The following is a 20,106-nucleotide window of genomic DNA, read 5'->3' on the forward strand; positions in this document are numbered from 1 at the left end:
CCCATTTATTCCGTGTCGTTTTCGAGTCGTGTCGCCGTGTCATGATCCAAATTGCCAGGTCTATTTGGAAGTGTCATCAATATTACCCTCGAAAGCAGTAATTTGAAAGGTACACTTCACAACTTCAACTTCTCCTCCTTTCCCAGCTTACTTACTCTTGACTTTTATAACAACTCCCTCTATGGAAGTATCCCCATGCACATTGGCAACCTTTACACACTTACCTTCCTTGATATGGGGTCCAATCATCTCTCTGGAAACATTCCTTCCCAAATATGCCTTTTGACAAGTTTACGCTTCCTTGCTTTGGCTGAAAATTATTTGAATGGCTCTATACCACCTCAAATAGGCATGTTGGTGTCTCTTGAAGTGATGTATGCTTATAGTAACAATCTTTCAGGTTCAATTCCTGTGTCCATTGGAAACCTGAGCAAGTTAACTGTTTTGGAACTTAGTGAAAATAAAGTAGTTGGGTCCATCCGCAATGAGATTGGGCAGCTTAAATCACTCACTACCCTTTATTTGGATGCTAACCAACTCACAGGTTCAATTCCTGTGTCCATTGGAAACTTGAGCAAGTTAACTGATTTAGATTTTGATGAGAACAAAATAGTTGGGTCCATCCCCAATGAGATTGGACTGCTTAAATCACTCATTGGCCTTTATTTGTTTGATAACCAACTAACTGGCTCAATTCCTGTGTCCATTGGAAACTTAAGTAGGTTATCTTCTTTGGAACTTGGTGGAAACAAATTAGTTGGGTCCATTCCAAATAATATTTGTCTTGGTGGAAAGCTTACATGGTTTACAGCGGGTGATAACAAATTTAGTGGTTCCATTCCAAAAAGCATAAGAAACTGCAGTTCATTAGTCGTCCTTTCAGTTGCAGGAAATCAACTGAGAGGAAATATATCTACATAATTCGGAAGATACCCAAACCTGGGTTATATGGACTTGAGCACCAATAAGTTTTTTGGAGAACTTTCCGAAAACTGGGGACAGTGTCCAAAACTCACGATGTTGAACATCTCTAACAATAAAATTTTCAGTAGGCTACCCCCTGAACTTGGGAAGGCTACTCGATTGTGAAAACTTGACCTCTCTTCCAACCTTCTTGTAGGTAAAATTCCTAAGGAATTGGGACAGCTGAAAATGTTGTACATACTCAAGCTCAACAATAATTCCCTTTCTAGCAATGTTCCTGTGGAAATTGGAATGATGTCAGACCTTGAAACACTTGACCTTGCAGCCAACCAATTGATTGGACCAATTCCCATGCATTTGGAACAATGTTCAAAACTACTGCATTTAAACTTGAGGAATAACAAATTTAGTGGAATTATTCCCTTCCAAATTGGGAATCTGCTCTCCCTTGAAGATCTTGATCTAAGTAAGAATTTGCTTTTAGGAGAGTTGCCTTCGGAGCTTGGTCATTTGGATAAGCTAGAAACATTTAACCTCTCACACAACAATCTATCAGGCTTAATACCATTCATGTCTAATGAATTGTTAAGCTTGACAACTGTTGATATATCCTACAATCAGTTAGAAGGTCCTCTGCCCCACATCAAAGCTTTCACTGAAGCTCCAATCGAAGCCTTGGAAGGTAATAAAGGATTGTGCGGCAATAACCCTAGTTTGAAGCCTTGCCCCACATCTAAAGATGAAAATAGAAATCAAGCTGTAATTGCAGTGATAGTATCTATCTCCAGCATTCTATTTTTATTGTTTATCATTGGTGGGATTCTTTTTGTTTGCCAAAAAAGAGTGAGGAATACGGATGAACCAAGAGAAACCAAAACTGAAGCTTTCTTTGCAGCATGGAATCACGATGGGAAAAAAGTTCATGAAGAAATAGTAGAAGCAACAGAGAATTTTGATTCCAAATATTGCATTGGAGTTGGAGGGAATGGAAGTGTATATAAAACCCTACTATCAACTGGTCAAATTGTTGCTATGAAAAAGTTCCATGAGAATGATGGAATAGACCATCAACAAGCTTTCAAAAGTGAGACAAGTATTTTGCCAAAAGTGCGCCATCGAAACATCATCAAGCTTTTTGGATTTTGTGTGCATACAAGATACTCATTTTTGGTGTATGAGTTCATGAAACTGGGAAGTTTGGTAAAGATATTGAGTGACAATGAAAAGGCAATGGAGTTGGAATGGTTCAAGAGAGTGAATATTGTCAAAGGTTTGGCAAACGCGATATCCTATCTGCACCATGAATGTTTTCCAGCTATAGTCCACAGAGACATATCTAGTAAGAATGTTCTGTTGGACAATGAATGTGAAGCTCACATTTCTGACTTTGGTTCTGCTACAACTTTAGATCCAGACTCATCAAATTGGACTCCATTTGCAGGAACCTTAGGTTACTCAGCCCAGCTAGGTATTCCATTAAAGTTCCATCAAAATTTAAATCCACAATTCATTTTTATCTTTTTGGTAACCAGGAAATGTCATGTTTTTTCATTTCGACAAAAAAATATCATTTGATCAATAGATATTCTAGCTTCCCCCCCCCCCCCCCCCCTCTTTTTGGGTCAAAACAAGAACTGAGAAGTTCCTAGCAAAAACATAAGACAGCTGGTTTACATGCTTAGCAAAAGGATTTCAAACTAGATCACATTAATTGTAGTTTTTACCTATTTTTCTTTTTCATACAACTTCAAAAACAGATTTACTACAAATAGTCCTTTATGTATATTACTAGATAATAGAGAGGTTAAACTAATGGTTTGACTATATTCTGTATATGCACTTTCTAGGTCTCTACTTGCATGTTTAGAAGAAGTTGTATACAATTTATTTTACGGACTACCATGACCAAAATGTTACAAACATTTTTTCATTTCGCACATGCAAAGTATCTTATCATTGGAAAATATTAACTGCAATTCATATTTCTTTGAAGAGCTTGCTTATACAATGGAAGTAAATGAGAAGATTGATGTCTACAGCTTCGGAGTTGTTGCATTAGAATCTATCATGGGAGAGCATCCCGGAGACCTCATATCATCTCTGTTATCATCACCATTACATGCTGTTGATGCTCTGCTTAAGGATGTACTTGACCAACGTCTCTCACCTCCAAAGCGGCAAATAGCAGACCAAGTGGTCTCCATTGCAGAAATAGCATTTGCTTGCGTGCGACAAAGTCCACAGTCACGACCAACTATGAAGCAAGTATCTCAGAAGCTGTCGACTCCATTACAATCATTATCAGTGCCTTTTCATATGGTTACAATAAAGCAGCTGTTTGATTCCCCAACATGGACATCCTAAATTGCTGCAGTTTCTCCTTGTTTTTGATTGTCTACATGTCTGTGTGCATTTTCTTTCACTCTGTCTTTCTTCATTTCGTCACTGAGTTGTTTTCCTTTACTTGATATTTAAGTTAGCCTAAGCTTGGATATTCCAAGACTTGGCAGTGTAACGTCTTAATGAGTAAAGAGACTTTATTTATCTGGCTTCTTGCATTTCTTTGATTTTGGATAAACAATTTCACGAGTCTCTTTTATTTGCTAATAGATAGAGCCAAAGCTAAATTTGCTGTCATTTAAATTCCAAATGTCATATAATATTTACTAAAACCATTTCCATAGAGGGCCATTTTTTTGTCCATAATATATCATGAGCGACAAGCTCTTTGTCTAGCTGCAACAACAATTTTGATCACAAACCTTGCAAAAGCAGGCTCAAGATTCACCTGGCCTTGCAGTTACTTATCTGAACTGTGATCAAATGCAAATTAAAATATGAAATTTCATGAATCACAGATTTTTTTCAATATCATAATTTCCCTCAAGTGTATTTTCAAATATAGGATCGATATAAATTTGAACTGGTATTGTAGTTTCAAGTATTAATTTACAAGGAAAAGAAAGGTAAACAAGCTGTTTCATTTCCCGTGACTATAATTTTCTGATAAGAAAGCCTTCCTTGATGAAAATGAAAGTTGCCATTAGAATTCTCTCTAAAGAACTTATATAATGAAGAAGATATATAAAGCTAAACAAATATCTCTGTTTTAAGCATAAATTTACAAGTAATTATAGGAAAAATTTATTTTATTGCTTTTGTTATTGGGAACATATAAGATGAGGTTAGAACATTGCTCAGATGTGGTCCAATTGAATTGTGTTAATTGTACTTATATTAGACTAAATTTAAAATAATCTAAGTCCAGTTCTATATTTCAAAATTTACCCAGAGAGTATACATAATCTTTTTCTTTGAGGAGAATGTATTTGTTGACTTTTAATCCGATCCTCCCTATATATATATATATATATATATATATTTTTGGGTTTGGGTTGTTACTAACAAGAAGATAAGACTTCAAAGTAAGAGGTATACTAGAAGTAAAAGTCACTGTCTAGTAAAGATCACTGAGGAAACAAAAATAAAAATTAAAACTTTTTCTCTTATCAAACAGGGCAAAAACAGAGCGATTACGTTGCATAGCAGTCAAATATGGCAGTGACTATTTAACTACCTTTAGTATAGGACAATTCTCTACTGAGTGAGTACTTAATTGCTTTCACAAATAGACACTTCAAAAAACACATTCTTTTATAAAATCTACTTTAGTAATTGACACGCCTAATATAGAAACTAGATTGAGCAAATTAAGTTAATCAGTTAAGTTAAGAAACAAGAAAGCTAGTTAGAATGAAAGTTCAAAGAAATATGGAAATTCATTAGTTAATAGACATACACAAAAGTTACAAACTCTACTTAATAGACACACTTAACATGGAGAAGAGGTTAAGGAAAATTCAAAGAAACCATGAAATCATTAATTTTGACAAATATATCTAACTAGTGTCTTTATATCGATGGGGAAAAAAAAAGGGAAAAGAAATTAAGGTCTTGGTCGGAATGTAGATATTTAGATTGGTTGGCCTAGAACCACTTGTGTAAAAAAAGGGGTCAACTGGAAACGGAGAGTCTTTCAAAAGGAAACATAAGAAAAAACCAAGAAATTCATTTTCACAAACCAAGAAAACGAATTGTCCTGGTTGGAAAGGAATTGTAATTTTGGTTTGTTTTAAACCACTTGATACGTGGAAAACTTAAGAGGTAGGGCATATTGATAAATCTGGGCTTATATCAATTTGCTTAGTATTTTGATAAATGAGTACTGGACCAGCGTCTGTCATCTCCAACAAGGCGAATAGCAGACCAGGTGGTCTCCATTGCAGAAATAGCATTTGTTTGCTGGCAACAAAGTCCACAGTTACAGTAAATCAGCTGTTTGATTCCCCAACGTGGACATGCTAAATTGCTGCAGTTTTTCCTAGTTTTTGGTTGTCTATGTGTGTGTGTGTGTGTGTGTTTGCATTTTCTTTCACTCTGTCATTCTTCATTAGTCACTGGGTTGTTTTTGTTTTCTTGCTTAATAACTTAGCCTGAGCTTAGATATTCCAAGACTTGGTTGTGTGATGTCTAGCTTCTGGTGTCTTTAATAGATTAAGAACATGATCTGGTATTTAAATTGCTAATAGATGGGGACAGAGCAAAATATGCGGTCATTTTCTTTTCAAATGTTTAATAATATTTAGTAAAACCACGGCATGCAAGGCCGTAAAGGTGACGCTTAGTTATATCAAACGTTTCAATAAAATAGCAAAACAGAACAAAATATTTTCTTTCAAATTTGGAGAACATAGGTAATCTTCTTTGAACCATTTCAATTTCTACCTTCATAATCTAGAAAGCATGTTACCTCCAAGGGGGTAAAATGCTTTCTAGTTTCTGATCATCATGAAATATTAACTCAAAGTCATATTACTTTGAACAGCTTGCTTATACAATGGAAGTAAATGAGAAGATTGACGTGTAAAGCTTCGGAGTTGTAACGTTAGAAGTGACCATGGGAAAGCATCCGGGAGACCTCATATCATCTCTGTTACTATCACCATTACTGGCTGTCTTAAGGATGTACTGGATCAACGTCTCTCACCTCCAAGGGGGCAAATGGCAGACCAAGTGATCTACATTGCAGAGATGGCATTTGCGTGCCTGCAACAAAGTCCACCGTGCCGTCCAACACCGAAATAAAACGGAGTAGAAAACAAGTGAAAGATCAAGAATCAGCAAGTGGAATTAGCAGATGATGGGAGTAGAGATTTCTTGGAAGAAACACACTTTCCAAACGCCAATCAAGATGAAACTTCCAACGAGAAACTGGGTAATCAATCTCATCCCTTGTGGTTTCAAAGTAGACATTGTAGTGGTTTGACCCTTCCTTCCCTGTGATCTTTCCCACCCGCCAACCGTCATTGTCAAGGTATTCAAAACCGCTGGCCACCATCTCCGGTGGTACTGGCCTCACCGCCTTCTTCAACACTGTCTCCATTAACGGTCCAGATTCATCGTTCTTCAACAGCTCTTTGTACTGCACAGCGTACCTGTTCATGTTTTCGAGATGAGCCACTGCCGTAAGCTGTGTAGTATGATCCCAGAAAGCCATCCTCTCTGCTGCAAACTTCGACCTCTTGTCCTCTGTGAAATGCCATTGATGTTTCTTGAAGAAACAGAGTGAAACACTTGAAACTTGGAGACCCAAGAAAGAAATAAGAAATTATTATTACTATTATTTTTTTGGTTTAGAATAGAAAAGTGGGTTATTACTTCTTAAATATATGGGAATACATATGCATTGTGTGAAATCCGTCGGAAATCTCTTTCCCTTTTGGATTTGGAAATCAGACAATTTATTTTTAATAATTTTTCTTCTCAAAGCCATTATCTCTAAACCGAGAAAAGTCATAAACTATATTTGGAGAAAAGTCAAAACTTTTAAACTTTTGTTTCTTTTAATTTTCTCGGTTTGTGTAAATTTTTTCTGATTCTATTTTAGATGAAATTACAAGATAACCCATTAGTTTTACACGAATTTCGATTTGCCTCTAAATTTTATTTTGAAATATTGCATTATGTCAAATTTCCTCATTTTTTATATTTTGTTTATTTGAATTTGGCTAATTTATCTAACGAATGCTTAAATTGGTTACGTATTCAAATTATGACTCTTTTTGGATCAAAATTAATTAAAGTTGAACGACAATACCACAAAAACATTGCTTTATTTTATTTTATTTGAAAATTATGATCTACAAACTCTAATATAAAATTTTAGAATTGTACTAATCTAACATAATGCTATACTTCAGGGGAAATATCTTCAAAATATATGTCTGTATATATATATATATATATATCAAAACTTCAATAGGAATATTTTAAAAGGGAATATTAGAGCATGAATGAATATATTGAGGAATATTTTTTTTATTTTCCTCTTATTTTAGTTTCACAAATGATTTTTATTTTTTCATGGTGCAACAAGAAGACTTCAAGAAACAATTTCATGAATGAGTCAAAGGATTTGGCTGCCTGTCATTCAGCTACTTGTTTTTTTAATGGAGGAAAAACTTTAACTGGCATTCCTTTATAAAGAATTTAATGGAAGATATCTTTGCTGAACGATGAAGACTTTCAGCCGAACAAAACAGAACAAAATAATCTTCTTTGAAACACTTCAAGTTATATCTTTCTGATTTCGTCACCATGCTAGGCCTGAACAATATTCAGAAGCTGCATCTACTAAATTTTAGCACAAAATAAAACTCCTTTGAGATACTCAAAAAAGGTTCATTCCAGGACTAAAAGCCATTGACCACTTGACAACTTTGTAGCCAATACAAAAATCATAATCATAATTTTACCACTGACTGTTCTACTTAGCAACAGTTTGACCCCCCTAGTTGGAGCCTCTCCTTTTTAGTTTTCTTTTAAAATAACTAATAAAAAAATTTCTTGAGCTCCTATACAAGATCACAATAGATTGACATACACACAACTCATTTTTAGACTTAACAGTAATTTAGTTCTCAACATAACTTCCAGTTAATAAAGAAACTAGTGTAACTAGTTGGCAGGGCTTATTTTTGTAATTGAACATTCTTACACTCTGCAAGTAAACGAGAAATACGATGTGTATTGCTTTAAAATTGTAACATTGGAAGATCTAATCTCGTGCCAGTTAACATCAGACTATTCATTATTCATTACCAGAAAGTTTCCATCAAATTCTTCTCAAGGATGTATTGGATCAGCAACTCTCACCTCCAAAAGAATGTATTTAGCAGAGGAAGTAGTCTCCATGACCAAGCTAGCATTTGAAGCAAATTTCTCACAAGCTATCAACTCCAATGCAATCCTCCTCAAACCCTCCATGTATGTAGCCTTTTGGACTTCCTAAAAATTACTAACTTGCAGTGGTCTTTCCGTGTGCGTGTACTATTTGTTCTGCATTTAGCATGTCATGAGTCAATGAATTTGACTCTAAATATTGCAGTGGTGTTGGAGGGAGTGGAAGTGTTTATAAAACACTACTACCAACTGGTCAAGTTGTTTCAGAGAAAAAATTCCATGTGAATGATGGAACAGCACATCAAGAAGCTTTCAAAAGTGGGAAGTATTTTGATAAAAATGCACCATCGAAATATCATTGATCTTTTTGGATTTTGTTCACATACAAGATACTCATATTTGGTCTATAAGTTCATGGAACAGGGAAGTTTAGTTAAAATTTTGAGTGATAATGTAAACGCAATGGAGTTGGAGTGGATGAAGAGAGTGAATATTGTCAAAGGTTTAGCAAATGCCATATCCTATATGCACCATGAATGTTGCCCAGCTATAGTCCACAGAGACGTATCAAGTAAGAATGTTTTGTTGGATGATGAATATGAAGCTCACATCTCTGACTTTGGTTCTGCTACAACTTTAGACACAAAGTCATCAAATTGGGCTCCATTTGCAGGAACCTTTGGCTGTTCAGTCCCAGGTAAATGTTCCATCAAAGTGACTTCTTTATGTTAAATCCATAACATATCTATTGGTTCTTTTTAGTTACCAAGAAATCTCATGTTCTGCTCATTTCTCCAGGGGAAAAACAAAAAAAAGAAAAGAAAAAAAGAATCATTTTAAAAATACAACTGGTACTTTTAATTTTGGCAGAACAAGAATTGAGAAGTTCCTAGCAGAATCATAAGAAACTTACCTAGCAAAAGGATTCAAGACCAAATCATATTCATCATACGCATTTTTACAAACGTTTGTGTTTTTTCAAATAGCTTCAAAGATTGATTTCTAGACCAGATATGAGAGCCAAGTAATTCATGCATATTTACTATATACATATTTGTCAGGACTCGTCCAAGATCCCTCATCAGAACGCTAGACAAATCCTGATCCCAGTGAAATCCTACCTGACCCTCCAATGGAAAATCTATCAGAACCTCCCCTAAGGGTTGGACTTACCATAAATTTCCTGTACTGAAAACACACTTCTATATACACTATCTTATTCCTTCCACTTTACTACAATGTATCACCACAAATTTCAGCACTTCAATAATTAACAGGAAACCAGTGCACAATTAAATAAATAATTGTTCAAATAGTATACAGAGTGTTATCAAATACAATTGAATATAAAATTTAATACAATAAAAGATAAAAAGAAATAATATAGGATAGAAAGGAAAGGAAGGAAAAGCTTCTTGGACTTTCGGCAACGAACCAAGATGTCGAGCTCGTCCCCGGACGATCAACATCGACTTACTTGGGCCTAGGGGAACAAAATTTAAAAACATGAGATGCTAATCATCTCAGTGAGTGATCCTAACTACGACACAAAATAATAATAATAATAATAATAATAATAATATAACGATAAGATGAACTTTATTAACTTTATTAATTAATAATAAATAATCAAATAAATAATAAGTAGTTGCAATATCGTTTTCGCTCAAAACTCTCATAGTTCACTAAGTTGGAAAAGTTTCATTTTTGAAACATTTTCACAAAACCCAATAATTGTACCCCAAAAATTAAGGAGTAATTAATTAAAAAATTATAAATAAAATAATTAAATTAAAGATCTTGAATGTATAATAAGAAATAAGAATAATTTTAATAACAATTATTAAATTGTACACAAAATGTCATAAATAAAATAAGCAAAATCATAATAAATTTACATTAAAAATAATCAAGGAAATATTAAATTAAATGGAATACAATAATTTAGAATGCACATAAAATATAAATATTAATTTAGAACGCAATATATACATTGAAAACATTTAAAAAAAATCCAATTATTAAATTTAGAATAAGATATCATTAGATAAAATAAATAAAATCATAAATAAACTTGGATTGAAGGAATCTGGCATTAAAAAAACAAATAAACTCAAAATATAAATTACAAAATTTATAGTTAAATCCATGGAATAATCAAAGAAAACTTTTAATTAATTTTAAACTTCAACTTGAAATAGAGTATGAAATATAATAAAATTTATGTTAAAATTTCGAATTAAAACAAATAATAAAAACATGGTAAAGTACATTTAAACAATCAATCTAAAATAAGCAGAATAAATCATTTAATTAATAATGGAAATACTTAAATCAATTTAATCATCTATTTGAAGTAAATGGTAAAAATATAAAAGAATTTATTTTAAAACACCGAATCCATTTAAATAGTAAAAATCAAGGTAAAATGCATTTTAGAGACATTAATTTAAAATAATTGACATAAAATATGAATAAACACATTTTAGAAAATACTAATTGGAAATAGGTGATAAAACAAATTAAATACACTTAATTTAAATACGACTTTAAAACTTTGGGATTTGAAATTTATATCTGAAAAAAAAATACTTGACGCACCACACTATATACTAGTGATGCCCTACGATACCCAGGGTCCCGAGCACATTCTCTTAAATCCTCATCATAAATCCATCACATAAATTCCATCAATTCCACCATAAATAAATCATTCCCATAATATTCAACGCGTAAATATTTTCTTCAACATAATTTTAAAACAATAATTTAATCCTCAAGGTCCAAGATAAATGGAATTCCAATAAATCGCATGAAAGTTCAAATATTCATAAAATCATATAAACGTATTTTTATTAAGCAAAATAAAATCACAAATAAATTCCACAACTAAATAAAATAATATTAAATTCACAATTCCTTTAAATATCAAATTTCCATAATTTGTCAAAAATATATACTTCAAATTATTCAAATATTGGCATAAAAATTTAATTCACAATTTATCTAATAATCAACATAGAATAAAAATATTCAAATATTAAAATATCCAAAAATATAATTAATTTAACACCCGAAAATAATTTCGAAGGTGGGTCACTCACCTCGAGCACATGTAATCAAGATCCTCCAGAGGATCAGTCTCACGACCCACACGTGCTCCTAAAATATCAACATTACATAAGATCAAATATATTAATATTTTATTCGGATAAACAACACACGGTACCCGGGGGAGCTAACACAAACGGTAACTAAAATTCACGAATAATATATCGTAACGAAGCTTACAATACGAGGATTAAGGATTGACCCTTACCTTCCGGAGATCGGATCTGAGGTTGCCGGAATCCCGCAGGGAAGGTTTCGATCTTTAGGTCCTCGAATCTCACAAACTGCCGTAAATTGGAGGAAACTGACCTCGGATTTGGGTTCAGAGGGTTTGGATTAGTGGGAAAGATGGGCGGTGTGATCGGGAACTCGCTGGAATCAAGTTTTCTGATGAGCCATTGTGGTCATTGGAAACCATCACCGCCGGTGGCATGTCTGGTGGCCATTGGCTGTGAGTTTTGGTGGAAAGGTAGATCAGGGGACAGGTGACTCAACGGGACAGGTGGTGAGACAAATGGATTCTGAGATAGGGAGAAATATGGGTTTGAAGCAATCGGCGCCGCTGGCCAAAAAAGCCTCAATCCGAAAGCGTCGGTGGTCGGCTGGTCGTGGGATTTGGTGGGCTAGTTGAAAATGAGGAGACGGGGGTGGTGGGGTGGCCCGTGTATGGAAATGGTGGCTAGAATGGAAGAAACGGCGGTGGCCGGTTGGTGGTGGCTCTCTCTCTTTTCTCACACTGCTCACACACGGGTTTGAGCCAATAAGAAACCATCCCGTGGGTGCCACTGTGCACTCAAAGGAGTGGCTGAGATTTTGACATGTGGCATGTACTGTGCACACGTTTTACACAAGCATAAAAAATATAAAATATTATAGTGTTAGAAAAATTTTGCAGGTCCATAACTTTTCAAAGAAATGTTCAAATTAAGCGTGCCGCTAGTCTATGAACTCGTATTGATGAGTACTTCATAACCATACATGATTCAAAGCTCAATTTTACAAAAATAAAAGTCAACTTGGGCACCCTTGGACACGGACCTCAACTTGTTTTACCTATAACTTTCAAACTGTAGGTCCGTTTTCATCTTGCTACTAGTCTATGAACTCGGGTCGATGCATACTTTGTAACGGTGCCTCAGTTAACCTAGAATTCTTATAGAGTCAAAAAGTCAAAGTTAAACCCTTCTTGGTCGACGATGATCAAACCCAGTCAACTTGAGAAATTTTCGATGTACTTTGGGATGGGGTATTACATATTAATTTGAATGATTAAGAGGGATTAATTTGAATGATTTGACTATCTTCTGTTATTGCACTACTAAGGCCTTTAAATACGTAAATTTAAGAAGATGTATGCAATTTAATTTACTGATTCTGATGAAAAAAACATATACTTGACTTATTTGCAATTGGCATATATAATGTATTTGATGGTTTGGAAATACTAACTCAAAGTCATAATTCTTTGAAGAGCTTGCTTATACAATGGAAATAAAAGAGAAGATTGACATTTACAGCTTCGGAGTCATAACATTGGAAGTGATTGCTGGAAAGCATCCAGGAGACCTCATATCATCTCTGTTCCATCACCATTACCGGCTTTTGATGTGATACTCAAAGATATACTAGATCAACGTCTCTCATCTCCAAGGAGGCAAATAGCAAATCAAGTGGTCTCCATTACAGAAACAGCATTTGCATGCCTATAGCAAAGTCCACAATCTCGGCCAACTATGAAGCAAGTATTTCAGAAGCTATCAACTCCTTTACCATCATTGTCAGAGCTTTTTCATATGATTACAATAAAGCAGCTGTTTGATTCTCCAACATGGGCATCCTAAACTGCTTCAATTTCCCCTTGTTCGATATCATCTGTTTGTGTGCATTTTCTTTTGCTCTGTCATTCTTTGTTAGTCTCAGATTGTTTTTCTTTTCTTGTGTAATAAGATAGCCAGAGCTTGGATATACTTGGACTTGGATATGGCATGTACTTAATATGAGAACTGATTGTTGTGGCATCTAGCTTCTAGTGTCCTTAATGGAGAAAAAACATGGTCTTGCATTTGTGATGGAACTGAAGCAAATTTACGTTCATGTAATGTTTACTAGAACCATTTCCATATGTGACATAGTTTTTGGACCATAATTTCTACCATGAGGTACACACTCTTATCTTGCTGCAACATCAATTATAACCCCCGACTCCGCAAAAACAAATCAAATTTTCACCAAAATAATCAAATGCATTGCATCAAAATTTTCACCTAGCCTTTCTGCAATGCTGCATTCATGATTTTGGATTTCCTGGTTTTCCTAAGAACTGAGGTCTTTCTAAAAAGAGCTTAAGACCATAAGTAGCTATTAAATATCTCTCAAATAATAACAAAAAAAAATGATGGTTCAGAAACTTAAAGACCACTTGAATGTTGATGGTGAATAAGATAACTTCATAGAGCTTTAAATACATGGCAGATTCATGTAAACTAAATGTCATAATTTCCCAACAAAAAAAAAAAAAAAAAAAGACTATTTTCAAGTCAAAATATATATCAACACATGAATTACAGTATATTAGTTATCTCCTTTCAACCCCAGACTTAAAAGACATAATTTAGAGAGGAGCTGATGGAATTCTTGTTTAACCAGTTGATTCCATTTTTAAGTAAAACTATAAAACTAGATAGACATAAAATGTTGATTTTATGGTCAAAGAAAGGTAAACAATGTGCTTCTTAATTTTTTTTTATTTTTTTATTATTTTTTTAAGGAAGCCCTTCTTTGCTCAAACTGAAAGTGGCTATCAGAATTCTCTCCAGAGTACTATATAATATAACAAATAAATAAATCAAAAGAGATATCTCTTCATGTTCCAAGTATTAATTTACATGTTTCCTTTAAAAAAATATTAATTTACAAGTAATTATAAGAAATTTTATATTATCTATTGTTATGCTTGTGGACATATATGCATAGAAATAACAGATTGCTTTACAGCAGACCATTCACAAAATTTCCACAAAAATGTCATATTTTATATCCAAAGATAGGAATTAATTTTTTAACTAATTTTTTATATTTTAAATTTCAATTAGAATAACTTCACCCAATTGCTATTATGTGAAACTTTCATTTTTAATGTATGTGGGCCATTTATTGCAATATATTGTGTCAAATATACATAAGTCAAGGGGGAATTTGGCCCAATACCCTTGCAGGGATGGGGTTAACGATTTTTACCCCCTTCATTTGGTATCTTTTTTTTTCTACCCTTTTAATTTTTGATAATCCCAAAATATCCTTATATCCAAATTAAATATTTTTACTTTTCTTTTTTTTTTTCTGTTTTTTCTTTCTTTTCTTCACCCGACTTTTCTCTTCTCCTTATAATCAATATCCAGCCCATTAGGAGCCCTCAGTTTCCTTTCGCATCGGTCAGATTGTAAGCTTGGAGACTGTGCATTTTGAAGGAAATGGTGAAAAGGCGACTAAAAGAGAAAACTACAGGGTTTTAGAGAGCCCTAAGAGCAGAAGCAACAGGCAGGCAACAGCGAAGTAGGAAAGCATGAGGCTCATTCGATCAATCACTGGTAATCTTCTCCTCTCCATTTTCAAAGTCTTAAGCTTTTCCCCAGACATTTTCTTACTCTTTCGCTAATAATGAAATAGTTTTTTTTTTTAAATAAATAATATATTTTAGATTGTTATAATACAGGGCAGCGTAATTCACTGCTGCGAGAGGTGGGACGGCAATACTTCACTGCAGCTTCAACAGAGGAATACGCAAGGAGGAACTACGCAAGCAATGTCTCTGAGTATAACACTGTTATCGGTTCTCTCACCGGGCAGAGAAGGTAGATTCTAGTTTTGATTTTCTTTTTGTAGTTTTGGATTTTTTTTTTTTGGGAGAAATTGTGAAAGTTGTGTTCTTTTTTTTTTTTTTTTTTTTTTTAATAATGGTGGTGGTAGGCATTTCTTGCTGAGAGATGTGTATGATGATATGATGCTGGATGGAGTATAGCCAACTAGGGATAGATTCCATTCTCTCATCCTTGGAACCATGAAAGGCTCTTGCTTGCAGGACGCTTTCTACTTTTCTGACCAAATGAAATCCATGGATTTGGTCCTTGATGTATGTATTTGTATATATATGCTTTTTTTTTTTTCATTTTTGTTTTCTTTCACATGGATCTGCATTAATTCTTATCTACTGACTATTAGATTCTTTCAAGATTGGAAATTTTGTATAAAGTTACTTTGTGTTTTTTTTTTCTTTTTTTTTTCCCTAGCTATTACAATGTATTGCTTTGTGTTATAGGTTACTTTATACAACATTTTAGTTTCATTGTGTGGGAAATGCAAGTACTCTGACCAGGCAATTCAGGTATGTTTCTTAGATGTTTTGTAAGTCTTCAGATTTTTTTTAGAATCCATAAACTTATGTCGGATTTTGGAGTAAATTTAGATCTGTTTACTTTCAACATGATTGAAGATTTTGGATGAGATGAAGAAATATGAAGTGAAGCCGATGGTGCAAACCTATGTGTGTCTACTCAATGCATGTGCTACTGCTGGCCGTATAGATCGAGCGTATGCCACCCTTTTAGTTGTCCTGTTTTACCTAGTTGCAAATTGCAATAATTAAGGTCATAAACCTTAGCCTAGAAATTTGATAGTCAGCTATACCAGTGATTAAATTGGCTTTATTTTACCTTAGTGGATGATTTTACATGAATTCATTCCAAAATTTTACATTTAAATGCCTGCTCTGCAAATTAATTTATAAGTTGTCCTATATGCTTTATGATCTACTTTTGGTTAATTTTGGCATATAACAAACTAAACTTTCATTCTAATCTACAGATATGCGATCATTTGTGATATGACTACAGCTGGTCTTAGGTTGAACAAGTTCTGCTATGCAGGGCTTATTGCTGCACTTAAGAACAAATCGCCTGTTCCAGAAGATTTTGCCACTAAAGCAATTACTATAGGATCTCTATTCTTAAATTAGGCTTTCATATCATTAGCTTTTAATGTTTTCTGTGATATTCCCTTCGCTGAAAGATCATTAAGTTCATTGAGCGGTCAATAGAGTGTACATCGGTTGAAGCATCCAGTGCCTCAGTTGAAAATCTGATGATGGGTGTCGCTGAGGAGGAATTATATAATCTTCCCACTACTGAATATGTTCATAAGCATGGTGGATTTTTGAACAGGCAACTAACTGTATATCATGTTACATTTCATGCTTGTGCAGACTTGGGAAATGTAGAGGTACTTCTTTGCATCTCTAATATTTCGGCTTAACATCACTCAACATCTCTATTATCTTCTTTGTGTATAGGCAATTGTGGGTCTGTTATTCTATTGTTATTTGTTATCGACTTTATGTTTTTCTGTTGTCTGTTATTTCTTGATATTAGTAATATACCTTTATATTAGTATACCTGTGGCTTATATATGTTCTATGAATAATTTAATGCTATTTTAGCTTTGTTTATTTAATCTCTGTTTATTATGTCAGTTGATGGAAACTCAAAGGATGAGAAATATCCAGATATCTTCATTGTAATGTAAATTATGAGGTAAGTGATTTTTTTAATAATATTATCTTCATTGGATGGGAAAAAATTCTTTTGGAGATTCTAAATTGGTTCTGTTTCACTTGCTATGTTCTATTCCCTAGAAGATGCTTTTTTCTGTTATGTCCTATTTATTCTGTTAATTTTCCTGGTAAAATAACTTGTTAGTTGATTAGCTCATCGTAAGAAACTGGTCTCTGTCACTGGGCTTTGATTAAGGTGCTATCTACGTGCAAGGGACATTGATAATGCTCTTAAAACTTTCGAAGCCCACATGAATGCAAAAAACCCTGCAGCGCCAGAACTATATGTAGTAAGTTTGGTGGCAAAAAATCTTTGGCATTATGTCAAAGCATCTTCGTTCTCTATATTTGAATGCTATTTCATAGTTTCTGCTTCCTTTTGAAATTAGTAAGAATTTACATTGAACCTGATTTTTGGATGATTGGATTTCTGATCAGCCAAATCATTTTTGGACAGTACTTGATGTCAGATTACGTGTGCAATAGTTTGCCTTCTTTGAACTCTACACATATTCAGGAAATACAACAATACTTTCCCTTTCATGGGTATCCACATGGTCCATCCAGACATTTGATATGTTATGATTTTTTTTACCAGAAAAACTAATATTTTCTTTTTCCTTTTGCCATGCATAAAGTCCTTCCATAGCATTTATGGTTGGCTAGCTGTGTGTTGCATAGTAATATAAATGTTGCTATTTATTCTATTATATTATACACCTTCATGTTTGCCACATTTTCCATTTAAGACTCAAGAAAGTATATTATTTGTGTTGTTCTCTCTGAAATGTTTGAAGGATTATTCTAATAGTTGGATGTTAATTTTGTATAATATATGTCTCCAGACACTTATAGAGGGAGCCATGATTGGGCATACCCCCAAGGGAATGCAACTTGCACAAGATACACTAGTAGGTTGAGTAATTGCAGTTTCTTATATGAGTTAAAAAATAAATCAAGGACTTAGTCTAACGTGATTTCATTCTCCACCATAGGTAAAAATGACTGAGAGGGACTTTTTAGCTTAGGGATGAGAAGGGTGATTGTACTTTGTCTTTTGTGGTTCCTCATGGATAATTTTATGTTTCTGCGTTTGAGGAAATATTCTCATTCAAGAACTCCTTTTGATATTTGCAGACTGGTGGATATACTACTGCTAACTATATTTGGGACTTGACGCAAGCTCGGAAGATTACTTCTTCACTTCCTGCTGTGGAAGCATATTACAATGGCTTAAAAGTTAGTCTTTTGCTTCGCTAGAGACGTTTATTGTTTCACTTTAATTTAAAGTATATAATATATGTATATATATATACCCATCCACGTGACTCAATTTCTTTTTCTTTTCCAATTTTCCATCTTTTTTGACAAATTTTCTGAACTTTTTTTTGTTTATGAAATTGCAGGGGCGCGAGATCCTAGAAGATGATCCATGGCTCCTACAAGTTTCATAAACTTATCACAGCCTTTGCACCAGATTTGGAACAGGACCTGGCCAATCCTATTAGGTGTCAACTTTGTCTTTTGTTGGCTATTAAGCGAGGTTTAATAAATTGGAATTATCAAACGGATTTGATATGGATTAGAATTATCAAAGTGTACAACTTGCACCAAGAAAGAAAGTGCCCCAAACAGATTGGTCATAGCAGCTGATCATGCTCGGCCGCCGTACCTCTTGATAGCACTACCAACCAATAACACCATTCAACTGAAGGACCATAAATCGCTCTACACTATATTAAGACAATGGGGGTGTGTTATGCGGTATGCGTGTGTTATGTAATGTAGTAAGGAATGCAAGTAGTAGCTCAACTGCGTAACATGTGTTTTCGTATAATAGACGTTGGTTTTATGTGTTGTTTTATTGGCAAAGTCATCTGTTGTATTGTGTTTCTAAAATATCATTTTGTGTTCAGTTTTTTGTAGATTTCTTACTGTTTCACGGATGCTATTACTAGCCAATGGTAATTATCGATGCACTATCGGTAATTGACATTTGTCCACCGTTGTAAGAGAATCACCACAATTCCATCCCACAAATTCAATCGTGTGTGTTTCCACTAAGAACATGCTAAATCTAGCTTTATTGATGATAAATGTTGACAAAGTAAGAGAAAAAATGACATTAATAAGTGAAAACATTCAATTTGTAATTGCTTGAAACATTACCGTAGGTTTCATCGGTAATTACCGAAATTCCTATGGTAATCACATTTTACCAAATTTTTGGCCCCCACAAGTCCCTTAATGTGTGTTAAATGCAACAACGTGAAAAATATACATTCTTCAACAATTCTAAGGAGAAAAAACCCAAACGTTAGGAAAAAGTTCTCAAATTAGCCAAAAAAACTTGATTACCGTAGGGCCTTCGGTAATTACCGATGAAACCTATTGTAATTAGTTTAAACTTGCTGGAAAAATTATTGAAGGTTTCATCAGTAATTACCAAAGGCCCTACGGTAATCACATTTGACAGCCTTTTTGGCCCATACAAGTCCCCTAATGTGTGTTAAATGCAACAACATGCAAAATATACATTTTTCAATGATCCTAAGGAGAAAAACCCATAAAAATTCTGAAAAAGTTCTCAAATTGGCAAAAAACTTGATTGCCGTAGGGCCTTCGATAATTATCGATGAAACCTATGGTAATCATTTTAAACTTGCTGGAAAAATGACCAAAGGTTTCATCGGTAATTACCGAAGGCCCTACGGTAATCACATTTGACAACTTTTTTGGCCCCCACAAGTCCCCTAATGTGTGTTAAATGCAACAACATGCAAAATATATATTTTCCAATGATACCAAGGAGAAAAAACCCCAAACATTACGAAAAAGTTCTTAAATTGGCAAAAAAACTTGATTACCATAGGGCCTTCAGTAATTATCGATTAAACCTACGGTAATAGATTTATACTTGCTGGAAATATTATTGATGGTTTCATCGGTAATTACTGAAGGCCCTACGATAATCAAATTTTTGTGCCAATATAAGAATTTTTTCAGAAATTTTGAGGTTTTTTCTCCTTAGGATCATTGAAGAAAGTAATTTTTTTGCTTGTTATTGCATTTAACATACATTAGGGGACTTGTGCGGGCCAAAAAGATTGTCAAATGTGATTACCGTCGGGTCTTCGGTAATTACCGATGAACTTTTCGGTAATTTTTCTAGCAAGTTTAAATTAATTACTATAGGTGTCATCGGTAATTACCGAATGCCCTAC

General features: G+C 34.0%; 2 protein-coding genes and 1 pseudogene across 2 annotated transcripts; all 3 read left to right on the plus strand.

Annotated features, from left to right (window-relative positions):
• The first annotated feature begins 234 nt into the window (after positions 1-234).
• Positions 235-3,288, plus strand: LOC132803136 (probable leucine-rich repeat receptor-like protein kinase At1g35710). Its single transcript, XM_060815390.1, has 3 exons — positions 235-814; positions 1,121-2,392; positions 2,918-3,288. Exons 1-3 carry the CDS (start codon positions 235-237, stop codon positions 3,286-3,288), a joined length of 2,223 nt encoding a protein of 740 aa, XP_060671373.1.
• Positions 3,289-8,628: 5,340 nt separating this feature from the next.
• LOC132803137 (MDIS1-interacting receptor like kinase 2-like) lies at positions 8,629-12,888 on the plus strand. Its single transcript, XM_060815391.1, has 2 exons — positions 8,629-8,863; positions 12,749-12,888. The coding sequence occupies exons 1-2, from the start codon at positions 8,629-8,631 to the stop codon at positions 12,886-12,888; spliced, it is 375 nt and encodes a 124-aa protein (XP_060671374.1).
• Positions 12,889-14,839: 1,951 nt separating this feature from the next.
• Positions 14,840-18,336, plus strand: LOC107418134 (pentatricopeptide repeat-containing protein At4g35850, mitochondrial-like; annotated as a pseudogene).
• The last annotated feature ends 1,770 nt before the right edge of the window (positions 18,337-20,106 follow it).

The sequence above is a fragment of the Ziziphus jujuba genome, chromosome 3 (assembly GCF_031755915.1).
Source record: "Ziziphus jujuba cultivar Dongzao chromosome 3, ASM3175591v1".
NCBI classification, from domain to species: Eukaryota; Viridiplantae; Streptophyta; class Magnoliopsida; order Rosales; family Rhamnaceae; genus Ziziphus; species Ziziphus jujuba.